At 44.7% G+C, this 19,108-nt stretch overlaps 2 protein-coding genes across 6 annotated transcripts in view; one reads left to right on the top strand and one right to left on the bottom strand.

Moving 5' to 3' along the window:
- The window catches only part of usp8 (ubiquitin specific peptidase 8), a 44,699-nt gene extending 39,066 nt beyond the window's left edge, over positions 1-5,633 (bottom strand). Inside the window, exon 1 of one of the 4 annotated variants that reach the window (XM_078427481.1) lies at positions 5,423-5,633. Coding sequence is in view for 1 of the 4 variants with exons in the window: in XM_078427479.1 (XP_078283605.1) it covers positions 833-835 (3 nt within the window). In the remaining 3 variants the exon portion in view is untranslated. Of the gene's footprint in view, positions 1-832; positions 935-5,422 lie in introns of those variants that run through there. The other 3 variants (XM_078427480.1, XM_078427482.1, XM_078427479.1) reach the window with 3 other exon arrangements.
- Positions 5,436-19,108, top strand: part of gabpb1 (GA binding protein transcription factor subunit beta 1) — a 54,597-nt gene continuing 40,924 nt past the window's right edge. For both annotated transcript variants that reach the window (XM_078427487.1, XM_078427486.1), the window contains exons 1-3: positions 5,436-5,548; positions 15,014-15,121; positions 17,044-17,211. In XM_078427487.1, coding sequence (XP_078283613.1) covers positions 15,014-15,121; positions 17,044-17,211 — 276 coding nt within the window. In that variant the 5' untranslated portion in view covers positions 5,436-5,548. The remainder of the gene's footprint in view (positions 5,549-15,013; positions 15,122-17,043; positions 17,212-19,108) is intronic.

The following is a 19,108-nucleotide window of genomic DNA, read 5'->3' as shown; positions in this document are numbered from 1 at the left end:
TTCCACGCTGTATGTCTAAATCAAACTAAAATCTTGCAATTATTTTTTTTCCACCAGATGCCTTGTGCTGTAGGTAAACTGATGGCTTGTGAAGGACAAAATTATTGTAATATCACAAGCCTGTTATGGATCCTGGAAACATGTTTAATCAACGTGTAGGGTAGGGGAAAAGAAAATAACAATGAACCAGGACAACATGCTGCCCTGAAGGATTTAATAGCTACAAAGATAGAACCGATTTAAAGGGATATGGAACAAACGCAGGCAAAGAGAAATAACTTTGATAAGCATCTTGGTCGGCGTGGACAAGTTGGGGCCAAAGGACCTGTTTATGTGCCATATGACTCCGATTCAGACTCATTTAATAGACAACTAAATAGGTCTTTTGAATCTCTCATCTCTGCAAGGAAACAAACTCAATACTTTTTCCACAAGCTTGGCCAACATCAGACACCCAGCCACCCAAGCTTGGCCAGACATTAGAAACATTGATCCTAATAACAAGATTTTGGTTTATGCCGAGACTTCGTACTTCTGCTGCCATAGCAGTCGGCTGGTGTACCTAAGCCATGAGCCAGATCTCCATTCTGAATTTTCAGAAGAGTCCAGGACCTGTATTCAGGGATGGCAATGGTCCAGGTTCGGACTCGAGGAAGTAGTCTAGGGGCCTATTCCGCGGGGGTTAAGGAAGGGGGATGGAAAGGTTCCGGACTCCAGGCCCCGGCTCGGAATCCAGGCAAACCTCAGATTCAAAGCCCAAGCTTAGTCCGCGAATCCTTGCATCGAGAGTTAGACCCGGTTATTCTGTAACTTCCAATAAACGCTCTGGTACCATTCGCAACGCAGTGAAGAATCTGTCCGCCGCTCTCCAGCGTTTCCGCTCTGCGACCACAAAATTGTACCAGTGCGCATGTACAACAGCATGTAAGATCCGGTGAATCAGCTGAGTTGTCGCAGCGACCAGAACCAAGGCAGGTGCGGCCTCCAAGCAGGAGGAACTCTCCACTGCCGTCTGTGGCGGGAGGCTGCAAATATCACTCATCTACTGGATCCAAATCGCTGGTGTCACCGCCACTTGTGCGCAGCAGGCTCCCGCATGGGATTAGAGAACATTCAGATAATTAACAGCACCAAAACAAGTTTCAGGGATGAATGTACCCAAAACTTTAGCCTAATTTTCCTTAAAATATTCAGAAAGACAACAGCGGCCACTTCATTTCTCAGAACTGCACTCGAGTGTCACTGTGAGGAGTCTTCTCTCGCTTAGATGTAGATCATTGAGGTTGAGGATGACTTGTTTCACGTCGATTCTTTGGATCGTGAGGTGAATGATGAGGTCAATATGGGACTCACAGACTCTACCATGGTAGAGGATAGAAAAGGAAATGATTCATGGGCAGGTGACAGACAAATAGGTGGATAGGCAGATGCAAATGAATAACGTGGCTATATTCCTAACATGGGTAGGATTAATGTTACTAGGTAGTATTAAGAACTTTTAGCCTGTGAAGCAACGGGATTCACAAACCCATTGTAAATAAGTTGTACACCAGGTTCCAAACTACCCAACTGCATCATCAAGCACCTTTGCCCAATCGCAAAATAGCCTGCAGTTTTTATATTAGCCTCATTATCAACAAAAAATGCACAAAACTATAATGGAAGCAAATCATTCTCAATCCTCAGGTAATGCCCAAGAAGACTGGAGCATTATCAAACCAGACTGCAGTAAAAGATTATTAGAACTAACGACCAAATACTTGGCCAAATAGATTTTAAGGACAGCTTTAAAATTAGAAAAAGAGATGTATGGAAGAATTCTGGAGTTTGGAGCCTTGGTAGCTGAAGACATTGCATTTAATGTTATATTTTTACAATCAGGGATACCAAGAGGTCAAACTAAAGAAGCACAAAGAATTTGAAACATTGCAGGACTGGAGCCAATTAATAGATGATCAGCATGACAGATGTACATATCACAACATACATTTCAGTTTTTACATGAGCACAGGTTATGGAGGATGGAAGGTACAATAAAAAAATATTCATTTTTCATTACATGATCAGTATTATTGGTATGACTGTATGGTAAATCAAATTCCTTGTATGTTGTAAAACATACTTGGCTAATAAAACATGATTATGATTATCATTTATTACCGGTTCCAAATTGTTTGAGAAAGTGTTGCTGAGCGCTTTAACTACTGCAGCCCTTCTTGTGAAGCTGCTCATGGTCTATTACGAAAGAAGTTTCAGGATTTAGATTCCTTGTTAGGGTTGGTAATAAATGCAAATGGTGCATTGCTCAGTGAGAGGGTGTAGGTTTGGAAGATGTTGTCAGGGCAGCCTAGATGCTAAGCTGCAGTGTATTTTACAGACGGTACACACTGCAGCAACAGTCACCAATGATAGGAGGGAATGGTTATTTAAGGTATTGAATGAAGTGGCGATCAATTGGACAGCTTTGTCCATGATGATGGTGTTGAGTTTTTTGAGCATTGATAGAGCTGTTCTCATCCAGGCAAATGAATATTTGGAAAGGCATTGAGCCTGTCCAATCCCTTATGAATATTATATGTTTCTAAGATCCCCTCTCATCCTTCTAAATTCCAGAGAATCCAGAGAATGGCCTCCCCTTTATTCTAAGACTGTGGCCCCTGGATCTGGACTCGCCCAACATTGGGAGCATTTTTCCTGCATCTAGCTTGTTCAGTCCTTTTACAATTTTATATATCCCTATAAGATACCCTCTCACCCTCCTAAACTCCAGTGAACACAAGCCTAGTCTTTTCAATCTTTCCTCATATGACAGTCCCGCCATCCCAGGAATCAATCTTGTGAACCTACGCTGCACTGCCTCAATTACAAGGATGTCCTTCCTCAAATTAGGAGACCAAAACTGCACACGATACTCCAGGTGCGGTTTCACCAGCGCCTTGTACAACTGCAGTAGGATCTCCTTGCTCGTGTACTCAAATCCTCTCGCCACTAAGGCCAACGTGCCATTTGCTTTCTTCACTGCCTGCTGTACCTACATGCTTACTTTCAGTGACTGATCTACAAGGACACCCAGGTCTCGTTGCACTTCCCCTTTTCCTAATCTGACACCTTTGAGGTAATAACTTGCCTTCTTGTTCTTGCCACCAAAGTGGATAACCTCACATTTATCCACATTATGAATGAATGAATAAGTTTATTGGCCAAGTATGCAGATACAAGGAATGTGCCTTGGTGCTCCGCTCACAAATGACAACACAAACATCTGCCCATTCACCCAACCTATCCAAGTCACCCTGCAGCCTCATAGCATCATCCTCACAGCTCATGGTCTCTATGTTCTATAACACTCCACAGGACCCTACCATTTAATGTACCATTGGTTTGCCTTCATCAAAATGCAACATCTCACACTTATTAGATATGAACTCCACCTGCCATTCCTTGGCCCAGTTGATTAAGATCTCATTGTAATCCTACTCTGTCCAGTTTACCACCAATTTCAACGTCATCCGAAAACTTATTAACCATGCCACCTATACTCACATCCAAATTATTAATATAAAAAACAAACAACAGTGGACCCAGCAACAATTCCTGTGACACGTCACACATTACAGGTCTCTGGCTTGAAAAATAACTCATTACCACCACCCTCAAGCCAATTTTGGATCCGATTGACTTAGCTCATTCTGGATCTCCTGTGCTCTAACCTTCCAGACTAGCCTACCATGAGGTACTTTGTCAAAGGCCTTGCTAAAATTCACGTAGACAATGTTATCAAGCTGGACATCTTCTTGGACATCTCTTCGTAACATTTTTTAATGAGACATAATTTCCCACGCACAAAGCCATCGTGACTATTCCTAATCAGTTCTTGCCTTTCCAAATGCATGTAGATCCATTATCTCAAAATCTCTTCCAATAAATTACACATCACTGATGATACTGGTCTGAAGTTCCAGGGATTTCCTTGTAGTCTCTTGAACTGAGGCATATTAGCCTCCCTCTGACCTTTTGGTTAAGGGCACCTTATCCCCTGCACCTCCCAAGGAATTCACTTGATCCCGGCTGACATATGTCTCCATTTTTCTTGATCAGATTCTCAATTTCTCAGAAAGACATGAAGAACTGCATATGCTGGATGACACAAGAAGGGTCTCAAACCAAAACATTATGTGTCAATGTTCTCCAGGGATGATAAAGACAATGTTCTCCTGAGCTGCTGAGGTCCTCCTGGACTTTGTGTCATTTTCTTAATTTCTCGTTATCCAAGGTTTACTACTTCTGCCGCCATCACCATTCACTCTCATTGGAACATATTGTCCTTGAATTCATGCTATCTCACTTTTTAAAGTTTCCCACTTACCAGACATCAGGCTATTCAACACTACAAACACTAACTAAACCCTGGAGTGCTATCCACGCTTCGGGACTTATTTTGTTTTTGCACTCTTTTTTTAATGAACTTTTTGGTTTATTATATTATCTATTGAGAACTGTGTTTACAAACATGTTGTGCAGCATAATGTGGCAAATCAAATTCCTCATATGTTGCAAAACATACTTGGCTAATAAAGTATGATTATGATTGTGATAAATGAGGTTATCTACTTTGGTGGCAAGAACAGGAAAGCAGATTATTATCTTAATGGTGTCAGATTAGAAGGGGACGTGCAACGAGACCTGGGTGTGCTTGTACATCAGTCACTGAAAGTAAGCATGCAGGTACAGCAGGCAGTGAAGAAAGCTAATGGCATATTGGCCTTCATTCCGAGAAGATTTGAGTTTAGAAGCAAGGAGATCGTACTGCAGTTGTACAGGGTCCTGGTGAGACCGCACCTGGCGTGTTGTGTGCCATTTTGGTCTCCTAATTTTAGGAAGGACATTATTGCTATTGAGGGAGTGCAGCGTAGGTTTACCAGGTTAATTCCCGGGACGGCGGGACAGACGTATGATGAAAGAATGGGTCGACTGGGCTTGTATTCGCTGGAATTTAGAAGGATGAGAGGAGATCTTATAGAAACATACAAAATTCTTAAAAGAATTAGACAGGGTAGATGCAGGGAAAATGTTCCCGATGTTGGGGAAGTCCAGAATCAGTGGTCACAGTTTAAGAATAAGGGGTAGACCATTTAGGACTGAGATGCGGAAAAACTTTTTCACCCAGAGTTGTGAATCTGTGGAATTCCTAGAGGTTTTCAAGAGTTAGATTTAGCTTTTGGGGCTAAGGGAATCGAGGAATATGAGGAAAAAGCTAGAACGGGGTACTGGTTTTGGATAATTAGGCATGATCATATTGAATGGCGGTGCTAGCTCGAAGGGACGAATGGCCTACTCCTGCACCTATTTTGTTTCTATGATTCCTGCACCAAGATGGAGGCGGCTGCGGCCTCAGCGCGTGGCCCGGGTCACGTGCGCCCACCTTCGCCCTCCGCGGTCCGCCTTGCGCTGTGTACCAGCGCGGGGCCTGCGGTACGCGGCGCCTGTCCTCAGCTCCCGGTCGCAGCCCGAACCTCACACCGACCCGGAGCCAGAGACGGCGGTCGAGGTAGGTGAGAGTCGCAGCGAGAGGTAGATGCAGGTTCCCGCTCCCCGCGCGGGCGGCCTGAAGCTTTTCCAGGTCACGCTGAGGCGATGGCCGACCGGATGTGGAAGTTGATCCCTTTCTCTGCGCCTTAAACAATAATCGACTTCCCCCGGAAAGGCGCCGGGCCCCCGGCCGCCGCACGCTTCCTGTTGCCCCGAGTGCGGAGAGAGAGCAAGGCTACGGCGAGTACCGTCGGGATGTGGCCTGTCCCGGGTTGCTGCCTGTCCGGGCCTGGAGGCCCGGGCGTTCGCTGGATTCTCCGTCCGTGGGCCAGGGCCGAGTCTCGACCCGCCCCCTATCTGTCGGGCCCGGCCGGGAAGGGAAAGGAGCACAGGGTAGTCGCAGCCAGAACTGGGTCAGTGCGAACCCGGCCCGGGGGTTGACAGACGGAAGCCCTTCCCCAAATATCTAGGTCGGGCAAAAATGGGCAGCGGTGCCCGCTCTCAATCGGTTCAATAATAGGATTTCCCGGAGGATGCGAGAACAATCTCCACCACGAGTACACCATAAAAGCGGACAAATTCCCTGCGCCCCAGGGTTCTGAAAGTGGCCACAGATTTTTTAATACTTTTTTTTGAGGGGGGGGGGGGGGGGGGTCGATGAGATGTTTTCCAGGTGGGTTTACCGAAGCTACGGTAACAAAATGACATTGCAGACCGGTACTATGTCCAAAAGAACGTGCGATCAAATAAAGAATGTCCAATTTAATGTAAAGTTGATTTCGTGACAGGAAATAATAGTTCGCGAGTCTTTTTGTGACTAAAAGGCTCTTATCAGTGGAATTCCGCAGGGCCAGTGTTAGGTCTGTTGCTTTTGGTGGTACATATTATTGTCGACGGGGATCTAAACGTTAGGGGGCTGATAAGGAAATTTACAAATGTTACAAACATTGGTGAGAAATAAAACTATATGGTTTGATCGATTTGACAGAAAACATCTTGATTTCAGAGACGTGTAAGATAAAGCAAGGTAATATAACATAAATGGGGTGCTATTGAGTGATGTAAAGGAACAGAAGGACAGATACACACCAGTACCTTGCTCAGTGGTGCTTCACAGAGCTCTAGTTCATTATGATGTTGTTCACTGAATGTGGTCCTTCTGTCCAAACCTTCACAGACTGTAGCACAAACACTGATCATTCAGCAAAACATTGCAGAGGCTTGGCTGTCGATGAGGGCTGGTATTGGACTGGATGGGGAAAGTGAATTGCCTGCCCAATGTTGAAATAGGGGATGATCTTCACAGTGAGTGTGGGCAATGTTGTGGACTGACAGCAGCTGTATGTTGAAGGTCATGGAAGTTGCTATCTTCCCCATTTTTGTTTGACTACACAGCTCACTCAAGCCCTGAGGCTTTACTATGGTAACATACTCAACAGTAGTACTATAAAGAAATCTTTGGGCTGGGGAAATAAGAGAGACTTTAGGGTCCAGCTACTCAGTCCACCTAGGCAGCAGCCATTGCCAAGTCCCAGCAACAGCCGGCACTAGCCTTGCTGATGAATATGCAACACCGAGCTCCACACCTTACCGCAAAGTGAATGCATTGCCTTGTCCCTGCCTATTTTCCCAGACATCCTCTCTGCTCCTAGTAACGGGTAATTTATTGCAGGATTTGCCCCAGTTCCTAACACAGGGCATGCACTGACAGCAGCACTATCAGTAATAAATCTCTCTGTAGAAACAAGGAACTGCAGATGCTGGTTTACCAAAAAAGACATAGTGCTGGAGCAATTCAGTGGGCCAGAAATGCTGCCTCATCTGCCGAGTTACTGCAACACTTTGTGTCTTTTCCTCACAATGTTGCAATGACTTCCTTCGGCACTGATTCCATTAGCACCTGCATTCCAGGCAACAAATCCTGGGTGTCAGTGCATACACAGATCATTATCATATCATATCATATATATACAGCCGGAAACAGGCCTTTTCGGCCCTCCAAGTCCGTGCCGCCCAGTGATCCCCGTACATTAACACTATCCTACACCCACTAGGGACAATTTTTACATTTACCCAGCCAATTAACCTACATATGTATAGCAACAAATTCATTTAGGTGGTTAAAAAAGCCATGCAGGATGCTATACTATCCTCAATCAAGGCAGTGTACCAGAACCAGGAGGTTATACTAGAAATCTATACAATACCAGTTAGACTACATCTTGAGAACTGCACACAGTTCTAATAATCACAAACAATAAATGTATAATTTCGCTGGAAAGAATTTCAATCGTAACTTTAGAGATACAGTGTGGAAACAGGCCCTTTGGCCCAGCGAGACTGCACTGACCAGCGAACACCCCGCACACTAGCACTATCCTACACACTGGGGACTATTGCAGTTTCCAGAAACCAATTAACCTTCAAACCTGCATGTCTTTGGAGGGTGGGAGGAAACAGGAGCACCCAGCCGAAAACCGTGCGGTCACAGATAGAACGTATAAACTAGGTACAGACCAGACCTGTAATCAGGATCTAACCCGGGTCTCTGGCGCTGTAAGGCAGCAACTGTACCGCTGCGTCACTGTGCCACACACTGTAAGGATAGCTGCAATAAACCAAATTAGTTCCAAATTAGTGTATCACATTTAGTCCTCACAATGTGGCCTGGTATGTTTGGGAAGAAACCAAACACTGATTGGATGACTGTTTTGCTGAAAACCTATTGATTTCACTGGATGCCATGAGTTTCCCCTTACCTGCCACCTTAATTCTTCACCCACTCCTACTATACCAATGAAGCCCATAGAGAACGTAGTGTGTAGGAAGGAACAGCAGATGCTGGTTTAAACTGAAGATAGACACAAAAATCTCGAGTAACTCAGCGGGACAAACAGCATCTCTGGAAAGAAAGAATGGGTCGAGACCCTTCAGACTGATTAGGGATAAGGGAAATTAGAAATATAGATGATGTGTTGAGATAAAGAACAATGAATAAAAGATATTTAATTTAATTTAAAATCGTTGAAAACATTAGCGAGTCAGTGGTGCTGGTTTCCGCCGGGCACGGTGACAGACGCACCACACATCTCTGTCTTCTACAGCTGGCAAGCTCCTCTTTTGTCTCTACATCTGCGTCTTCCATCAACGTCTTCAGCATCGCCTTGTTTGGTCGTCCTGGGTTCTGTTTTCCATGGTTGGGTTCCCAGAGCGCAACCTTGTTTGCTGGTATTTCTGGATGGCGATGACAATATCCAGCGAGCCAAATCCTTCTCGACCTGATCTCCTCGGTCAGAGGTGGAATCTCCCCGTAGAGCTGGGTGTTGGTGATATGGTCCCTCCAACTGACATTTTGAACTTTTCTGAGCATTCAGCTGTAGATACCATCAAGAGACTTGGACAGTACTCGAGTGAGAGCCCATGCCTCACACCCGTACAAATAATATTGTCTCTACAGTTGCATGGAAGAATCTCAGTTTCAGACCCTTGGACATCTAGACGTCCAAATTTTCCCCATGTTATTGAGGGCTTTCCGTGCGAGCGCTTTCCAGACCTTGATGTCATTCTCCGAGCTCTGCATGCTCGCTCCCAGTTACTTGAAGTTCTCAACTTTCCTGAGAGATGCACCACCACTGGTTTAAGATGCTCATGGTCACCACCGTTGAACGCCATGTACTCCGTCTTCTTGGCATTGAGGTGGAGGTCCACTTTCTCGTACTGCAGCTCGCCCCTGCCTAGCAGCTCCTGTGCCTCCCCAATTTTGTCTGACAACAGGACGATGTCATCAGCGAAATCGAGGTCTGACAAGTTGATTGACCCATAGTGTGTAGGAAGGAACTGCAGATGCAGGTTTAAATCAAAGATAGGCACAAAAAGCTGGAGTAACTCAACAGGACAGGCAACATCACTGGAGTGACGTTTCGGGCCGAGACCTTTCTTCGGACTGGTTAGGGATAAGGGAAATTAGAGATATAGATGATGTGGAGAGAGAAAGAACAATGAATAAAAGATATGCAAACAAGTAATGATGATAAAGAAAACAGGCCATTGTTAGCTGTTTGTAGGGTGAAAATGAGAAGCTAGTGCGACTTGGGTGGGGGAGGGATAGAGAGAGAGGGAATGCCGGGGCTACCTTAAGTGAGAGAAATAAATATTCATACCACTGGGCTGTAAGCTGCCCAAGCGACATATGAGATGCTGTTCCTCCGATTTGCGTTTAGCCTCACTCTGACAATGGAGACTGAGGACAGAGAGGTCTGTGTCGGAATGTGAAGGAGAAGGAGAATTAAAGTGTCTGGCAACTGGGAGATCAGGTACGTTCAGGCGGTCTGAGCGAAGGTGTTCTGCGAAACGATCGCCCAGTCTACATTTGGTCTCGCCGATGTATAAGAGTTTACATCTTGAACAACGGATACAGTAGATGAGGTTGGAGGAGGTGCAAGACAATCTCTGCCTAACCTGAAAGGACTGTTGGGGTCCCTGGACAGAGTCGAGGGAGGAGGTATAGCGACAGGTATACCTCTTCTGCGGTTGCAGGGGACGGTACCTGGGGAGGGGGTGGTTTGGGTGGAAGGGATGAGTTAACCAAGGAGTTGCTGAGGGAACAGTCTCTGTGGAAGGTGGAAAGGGGTGGAGATGGGAAATTGTGGTTAGTGGTGGGATCCCGTTGGAGGTGGTGGAAATTTCGGAGGATTATGTGTTGTTTGCGACGGTGATGGGATGGAAGGTAAGGACCAGGGGGACTCTCTGTCACGACTAGAGGGAGAGGGAGCAAGGGCGAGGCTGCGGGGTACCGAGGAGAAATGAGTGACGGCCTCATTCTTTGATGGGAGAGGGGAACCCCCAGTCCCTAAAGAATGAGGACATCTCGGATGTCCTGGTATGGAACATCTCATCTTGAGCGTAGATGCTGCGTAGACGGAGGAATTGGGAGTAGGGGATAAAGTCTTTGCTGGAAGCAGGGTGGGAAGAAGTGTAGTCAAGATAGTTGTGGGAGTCAGTGGATTTGCAATAAATGTCAGTCAATAGTCTATTTCCTGTGATGGAGACTGAGATCAAGAAAGGGGAGGGAGGTGTCGGAGATGGTCCAAGTAAATTTGAGTGCGGGATGAAATTTGGTGATGAAGTTGGAAAACTTCAGTCTGAAGAATGGTCTCGACCCGAAACGTCACCCATTCCTTTTCTCCTGAGATGCTGCCTGACCCACTGAGTTACTCCAGCATTTTGTGTCTACCTTCAATTTGAACCAGCATCTGCAGTTATTTTCCTACACAAGTTGGAACGTTTTCTGACTGGGCAAGTTGGAACGTTTAACTCAAAGTTATGTTTGAAAATTTCTGATCTGGATTTCGCTCCAAACCAGTTCTGATGAAAGATTATCATATATTCTCATTTTTTTCTCTCCCCATAATTTATTCCTCACCGTGAGGGTGTTTACAGGATTTCTTTTTTTTTAGAATTCCAGTATTTGCAGATTTTGCTTTTCAGCCAGAATTATTCATTCTGATCCTCTTTCTGTGGCTGCTAGACTGGCTGAGAATGTCTGCCTTTTTTTGCCTGTTTTCTTTGTCCTCATTCATTTCCAGACAGATCATCCACAATAAACAAACATTTGCCACCTTTTTCAGCCAGCACCACCACCATTTGTATAATTCAATCTCACTTCATTTCTTCTTTATTACTGACCCTCTTTCCCCTTTTCAACAACTTAAAATTAGATAGTTTTCTAACTTTTCCTAGTTCTGATGAAAGGATAACGACCTGAAACATTATATAAAAAAGGAATGCTGAAATACTCAGCAGTTAGGTAGCACATGTGCAAGACACAGTTAGCATGTCAGGTCATTGACACCACGCCACTCCAAATGCATTGTCACATAGATTACTCTGGTTTCCATCTTATGACAGACGTTCCTACTCCACACTTTCCTTTCTTTAAAAAAACTTTTTTGCCTAAAATCAATGCCTAAAAAAAATTCATAAGGTTTGTTTCAATTGCTATTTGACAAAGAGAATTCCACAGGCAACATTTGGAAAGAAAAATCTTTTGCCTCGTATCTGTTTTAAATGGGTGACGCCTTAATTTGAGCAGGTACCACCTTATTGCTTTTTCTCACAAGAGGAAACACCCTTTCTATCTTCTGAGGGTCTTGACAGGGATCATTTCTCTTTCTCTTAAACTCTAATAGACACATGTTTAATCAGTCTAAGCTTTCCTTACTGTACATCCTGTTAATTCTGTGTATTAATTTAGTAATAGCACCAGAGACCTTGGTTTGATCCTGATCTCTGGTGCTGTCTGTGTGGAGTTTGCACGTTCTCCTTGTGACTGCATGGGTTTCCTCTGGGTACTCGGGTTTCCTCCCTCATGCTCCCACAGGCCTCTGTAAATTATCCCTAGTAAGTATGGAGTGTGTAGAACTGACGTGTGAGTGGGTAATTGATGGTTGGCGTGGACTCAGTGGGCTGAATGGCCTGTTTCCATGTTGCATCTGTAAACTAAACTTCTGAATTTCTTCTAGTACGTTAATATCCTATAAACAGTACTCAGGATATCATCTCTTCAAATCCATACAAAAATGAAGTATTATCTCCCAACTTTGGAGACATAGAAAAGTGCAGATGCTTAAATTTTGAGCAAATAAAACAAACTGTTGGAGGATAGACACAAAAACCTGGAGTAACTCAGCAGAATAGGCAGCATCTCTGGAGAGAAGGAATGGGTGACGTTTCGGGTTGAAACCCTTCTTCGAACCCTTCTTCCTACACAAACTGTTGGCGGAACTCAGTGGGAATGGACAGACAATGTTTTGAGTTGGGACCCTTCTTCAGTTTTCGAAGATTTTCTGAACCCCTCTGTTCAGGGAGCAAGTAGCAATGGGCAAAAATGCTGGCCTGATCAGTAATATCCTCATCCGCCGACCAAATAATTTTATTTTTAAAGAATCAAATATCTTTTAAGAAATATGAGGATATTTGTGTAAATGGATGGCAGCTGATTGAAAATAGATGATATAGAGTTATTTTCTGTAGAATTATATATTAGTAGTATATTTTCATCAGGGCAGAATTGCAATGCTACTGTGAGACTTGTCCCACTAATTCAGTAAGGATGATGTTCTTATGTTATCACATCATTCTCGTGTATTTTTTGTTGTCTGTCAAGATCTGGTGACATCAGTAGGCTTTAATGGGGTGAATTTGATAGATGTTATTTCATCAGTTTGTGCTACAAGTATGAGGCCGGATATAAATTTATTTTCCTCTTGGTGTTGATTATTGGGGTACTGACATTCCCTCAATTAATTTTCGGGGGGAAATGTCAGGTTAATGAGTGCAAATGGGAACTGGCCGCTGTTGTACCTGCAATTTTATACCAACATTCATATTAATATAATATGAATAAATTATTTAAATGTTTTATAAGTTCCAAGGTGGTTCATGGGGCCATTTGCAATAAAAAAATTACATAGAGAGATAGGAAGAGATTTGATCAAAACCATATTCAGAAGGTGGCTATGAAGAAAGAGTTTTCGGGAGGAATTTCCTGACGCTTGTTTTGATGTTTGGAGCTTAAGTCTTCAATGGATATTTAAGGTGCCCAGTTTGAAGCAAGTTGTAAACCTGGAGGGAAGTTACAGAGACTCAAGAGTTTAAAAAACTGAGACAATGGCAGATCAGGAGCAGTTGTCGATCAGTGAGTATCTGACCTGTAGTCAGCATGTTTGGAGTTTTGGGGAAGCTTAAATTTATCGATATCTGAAATATTTGTTAATGATTGTAAAATCAATGATCTCATGATTGAAACAGCTTTAGAAACATAGAAAAATAGGTGCAAGAGTAGGCCATTTGACCCCTCGATCCACCACCGCTGAATATGTTCATGGCTGATCATCTAAAATCAGTACTCCTTTCCTGCTTTTTCCCATATATTCCTTGATTCCTTTAGCCCTAAGAGCTAAATCTAACTCTTTCTTCAAAACATCCAGTAAATTGGCCTCCACTGCCTTCTGTGGCAGAGAATTCCATAGAATTACAACTCTGGGTGAAGAGGTTTTTCCTCATCTCAGTCCTAAATAACCTATCCCTTATTCTTAAACTGTGACCCCTGATTCTAGACTCCCCCAACACGGGGAACATTTTTCCTGCAATTAGCCTGTCCAATCCTTTAAGAATTCTATATGTTTCTATAAGACCCCTCTCATCCTTCTAAATTCCAGTGAATACAAGCCTGGTTGACCCATTCTTTCATCATATGTCAGTCCCGTCATCCCAGGAATTAACCTGGTGAATTTACGCTGCACTCCCTCAATAGCAATAATGTCCTTCCTCCAATTAGGAGACCAAAATTGCACATAATACTTCAGATGCGGACCTCCTTACTCCTAAACTCAAATCCTCTCGCAATGAAGGCCAACATGCCATTAGCTTTCTTCACTGCCTGCTGTACCTGCATGCTTACTTTCAGTGACTGATGTACAAGCACGCCCAGGCCTCGTTGCACCTCCCCTTTTCTTAATCTGACACCATTCAGATAATAATCTGCCTACCTGTTTTTGCTACTAAAGTGGATAACGTCACATTTATCCACGTTATACTGCATCTGCCATGCATCTGCCCACTCACCCAACCTATCCAAGTTACCCTGCAGCTTCATGGCATCCTCTTTGCAGCTCACACTGCCACCCACCCAGCTTTATGTCATCCACAAACTTGGAGATGTCACGTTTAATTCCCTCGTCCAAATCGTTAATATATATATTGGAAATAACTGGGGTCCCAGCACCGAACCTTGCAGCACCCCACTATTCACTGCCTGCCATCCTGAAAAGGACTCGTTAATTCCTACTCTTTGCTTCCTGTCTGCCAACCAGTTCTCTATCCATGTCGATACCCTACCCCCAATACCATGTGCTCTAATTTTGCACACTAATCTCGTGTGGGAACTTGTCAAAGGCTTTTGAAAGTCCAGATGCACCATATCCACTGGCTCTCCCTTATCCATTCTACTTGTTACATCCTCAAAAAATTCCAGAAGGTTAATCAAGCATGATTTCCCCTTCATAAATCCATGCTGACTTTGACCGATCCTGTCACTGCTTTCCAAATGCGCTGCTATAACATCTTTAACAATCGTCTCAAGCATCTTCCCCACTACTGATGTAAGGCTAACTGGTTTATAATTCCCCGTTTTTTTCTTCCTCCTTTCTTAAAAAGTGGGGTTACATTGGCTACCCTCCAGTCTACAGAAACTGATCCAGAGTCGAGAGAACATTGGAAAATGATTTCTGTCAATGTTATTTAGCAAAGGACACTTCAAACTCTGATAATTTGTGGAAATAAATTAATTGTACACAAAGTGAAATGCTCATGTTCTTGTGTTTCTGCGAGTCCATGATTTTCCTCAATGGTTTTGCCACAATAAATGATTACCTCGGCAGGGATTAATAAATTATTCATTGGTGTTTATCTACTTTCTAACTAGATGTCTCTTGTGGATTTGGGGAAAAAGCTTTTGGAAGCTGCCAGAGCTGGCCAGGATGATGAAGTGCGAATCTTGATGTCCAATGGTGCCCCTTTCACAACAGATTGGGTAAGAACAGTCTGTGCTTCAGTGACTTTTGTTATCGAATACATTTGCTATCTTTTCAGATCTGTGCTTTGATATAAATGGCCACAGTCTGACAGAATGAAGTCTGAACTGTGGGACAGCAAGGAACTAGTGTGTAAGATAGTGAAATAAACGTGGTATTGGACAGCAAACGCTTATGTGCACCAAAGATGAGTTGTTACTTTGAATTCAATAAAAATAATCATATATTCCTTTGGTGACCCATGTGATTCTGTACATTCTGAAGTTAGCTATAGTCTTCAGCCATTGGGAATTGAGTAAATATAAACTGCAGCCTAATTTACACCCCATAAGTGTTGAATGTATCAGTTGTGGGTAGAGCTGTTGGGAGCTCATATGTCTGAGAAAGAGAGCCTGTCAGTCTGCTTTAAAAATACCCAAAGACTTGGTCTCCATAGCTATCTGTGGCAATGAATTCCACAGATTCACCACCCTCTGGCTAAAGAAATTCCTCATCATCATCTTTCTAAAGGTACATCCTTTTATTCTGAGACTATGCCCTCTGGTCCTAGACTCTCCCACTGGTGGAAACATTCTCTCCACATCCACTCCATCTAGGCCTTTCATTATTTGGTAAGCTTCAATGAGAACCCTCTCATCCGTCTAAACTCCAGCAAGTATAGGCCCTAAGCTGTCATACGCTCATCCTAAGTTAACCCAATCATCCCCAGGATCATTCTCATAAACCTCCTCTGGACCCTGTCCATATCTAGCACATCCCTCCTCGGACGTAGGGCCCAAGAACTACTCACAATACTCCAAATGTGATCTGACCAGTACTTTCTAAAGCCTCCACATTACGTCCCTACTTTCATATTCTAATTTTCTCGAAATGAATGCTAGCATTGCATTTGTCTTCCTCACTACCGGCAAATTAATCATTTGGAAATACTGCACCAGCACTGCCAAGTCCCTTTGCATGTCGAATATCTGAATCGTTTCACCATTTAGAAAATAGTCTATGCCTTTATTTCTACTACGAAAGTGCATGACAGCACATTTTGCTTTGCTGTATTCCATCTGCACTTCTTCCGACCTGTCTACATCCTTCTTACAGACTCCCTGCTCCCTCTACACTACTTTCCCCTGCACCTACCTTAGTATCAACTGCAAACTTAGCCATAAAACCACCATTCTATTATAAAATAAAATCTGAACGATGGAAGTATTCAGTAATTCTGTCAGCATACAGAGAGAAAAGGATGTAGTTGAGCTGAAGAGAGAGGAAATACATTAGAATGCAGTCTGGATCAAAGGAGTTAAGGAATTGGATAGGCTGGCCTTGCTTTCCTTGGAGCGAAGGAGGCTGAGGAGTAATTTAATAGAGGTATAAACAGGCAGAGTCATAAGAGGCACATGATAGCTGGGTAGAGAGTCGTAATCTTTTCCCCATGGTAAGATATCAAAAACAAGAGGCAAAGGTTTAAGGTGAGAGGAATGATTTAAAAGGGAATTTGAAGGAAAAGTTTTTCTTACACAGAGAGTGGTTGGGTTCTAACATTGCTGCATAAAGAGGTAGTGGAATCAGAAACAATCACTACATTTAAGAGACATTTAGACAAACACTTAAATAGGCAAGGCATAGAAGGATATATAAATCTAATGCAGGCAAACATGATTAGTTAGATGAACAAAGATTTGGCACGGACATTGTGGGCCTAAATGCCCCTTTCAATGCTGTACAACTTATAATTCTATGAATGTTTAAAAAAAGTTAAGTTTTCAGATTAGATAGCTCCAACTACAAAAGTATATTAACGTAAACATTAATTTCTTTCTTCACAATTGCTGCCTGCAAATTTTTTATTTCAGATTTCTATTTTTTTCTTTTGCTTTTCTTTTACTGCCTTTCTTCTGTTAATTTCTATTTACCAATGTTACAGCTTGGAACATCACCCCTTCATCTAGCAGCTCAATATGGTCATTATTCAACAGCAGAAGTGCTGCTTCGTGCAGGAGTGAGTCGGGATGCAAGGACCAAAGTGGACAGAACGCCACTGCATATGGCAGCATCAGAAGGCCATGCAAACATAGTGGAGGTACTAGTGAAGGTATGGTTAGACAAATTCTATCATTCTATGTTAGCCATGTATCATACTTGCAATTGTTGGTTCAATTTTTATTACATAGCCGACACCGGATACTTTAGGATGACTGTCTCAGTGTAGTACTGACGGAATGTTATTACGCATTTCAGGTGCAATGTTAATCTAAAACTTTCTCAAGGTCTTGATGATAAAGGTTTCATGGGTTATTAAACAAAAAACATGGTGAATGTCCTGGAGATAGTGTAGGTTCTGAGTGCGTGGTGACCAGGCTGTCCAGCACTATTTGATTTAGGTTGATATATTAGAAACAAACCACTTATGAGTGAAGTTACAAGCTGGGAGAATTTTTGGAACTTTCCTCTGTAATCATTGATAAAGCCAATTGATAATGTGATTGGTAGATTGGTCGATTTTAGTTCATCAAAGTATAACAGAATATGGGGCACAGGGGATAAATAGAAATGTGTGGCGGCTCCCGAGGGTCGGGCCATACCGGGGTTGGTGTCCCCTGGCCTTTTTCAGCCGACACCTTACCAGCGCCCAGAAGAAGTATAGTGCGTTCGACCGCGAGCTCCTGGCCCTGTACCAGGCGGTACGTCACTTCCGCTACTTTCTGGAGGGACGTCCGTTCACCGCATTCACGGATCACAAGCCACTAACTTTCGCCTTCACGAAGGTTGCAGACCCGTGGTCCGCCCGACAACAGCGTCAGTTGGCGTACATCTCAGGGTACACAACCTCCATCCGTTTCGTGGAGGGGAAAGAAAAAAGGGTGGCCGACGCGTTGTCGCGCCCCGCCGTCGAGGTGGTTTTGGATGTGGCGCCTGGCATTGACTATTCAGCCCTGGCGGTGGCGCAACTGGCGGACGACGGGATACCCGCCTACTGGACTGCCATCTCCGGCCTCCGCCTTGAGGATGTCCCTCTCGGCCCCAATGGAGCGACAATTTTGTGCAACGTGTCATTGGGCCAACCACGCCCCATCGTGCCTGCCGCCTGGCGCAGACGGATTTTCGATGTAATCCACGGGTTGGCTCACCCATCCATCCGGACGACAGTCGCGCTGGTGGCCACACGGTTCATGTGGCACGGTCTCCGCAAGCAGGTTGGCAATTGGGCCCGCACCTGCGTCGCGTGCCAGACGGCGAAGATCCAGCGCCACGTCCGGGCGCCTCTCCAGCAAATTGGTCTGCCAAACCGCCGATTTGGCCACCTGCACGTGGACATTGTGGGCCCCCTCCCGCCTTCGAGGGGCATTACTCACCTCCTCACGGTGGTTGACAGGTTCACCCGGTGGCCGGAGGCCATACCATTGACCGACACGTCCACGGCCACGTGTGCTCGAGCGTTGGCCGCAAATTGGATCGCACGCTTTGGGGTGCCGGTGGACCTTACATCAGACCGGGGACCGCAGTTCACCTCTGAGTTGTGATCAGCCATGGCTGAGCTGTTAGGGGTTCGGCTTCACCACACCACGGCCTACCATCCGCAGGCTAACGGCCTGGTGGAGAGGTTCCACCGGCAGCTCAAGGCTGCGTTGAAGGCAAGACTCCCCGGCCCCGATTGGATGGACGCACTGCCTTGGGTCTTATTAGGCATCCGGACGGCACCAAAGGAGGACCTCGCAACGTCATCAGCCGAGCTCGTCTACGGGTCGCCGCTCACCGTGCCCGGGGAGTTCGTGCCCTCGTCACCGGGGCAGGAGAAACCGTCCTCGTCCACCCTACAGCGCCTTCGTGAGCGAGTCGGAAAACTGGCGCCCGTCCCTACGTCTCACCATGGGACGTTCCACCCGCACGTCCCATCGGACCTTCGGGATTGTGCCTACGTTTTTCTCCGCCGCGACGCCCATCGAGCACCGCTTCAGAGACCTTATGAGGGCCCTTTCAAAGTGCTGAAA

The sequence above is a fragment of the Rhinoraja longicauda genome, chromosome 33 (assembly GCF_053455715.1).
Source record: "Rhinoraja longicauda isolate Sanriku21f chromosome 33, sRhiLon1.1, whole genome shotgun sequence".
NCBI classification, from domain to species: domain Eukaryota; kingdom Metazoa; phylum Chordata; class Chondrichthyes; order Rajiformes; family Arhynchobatidae; genus Rhinoraja; species Rhinoraja longicauda.
Note: the sequence above shows the minus strand (reverse complement) of the source record. Positions and strands in the feature narration are given on the sequence as shown.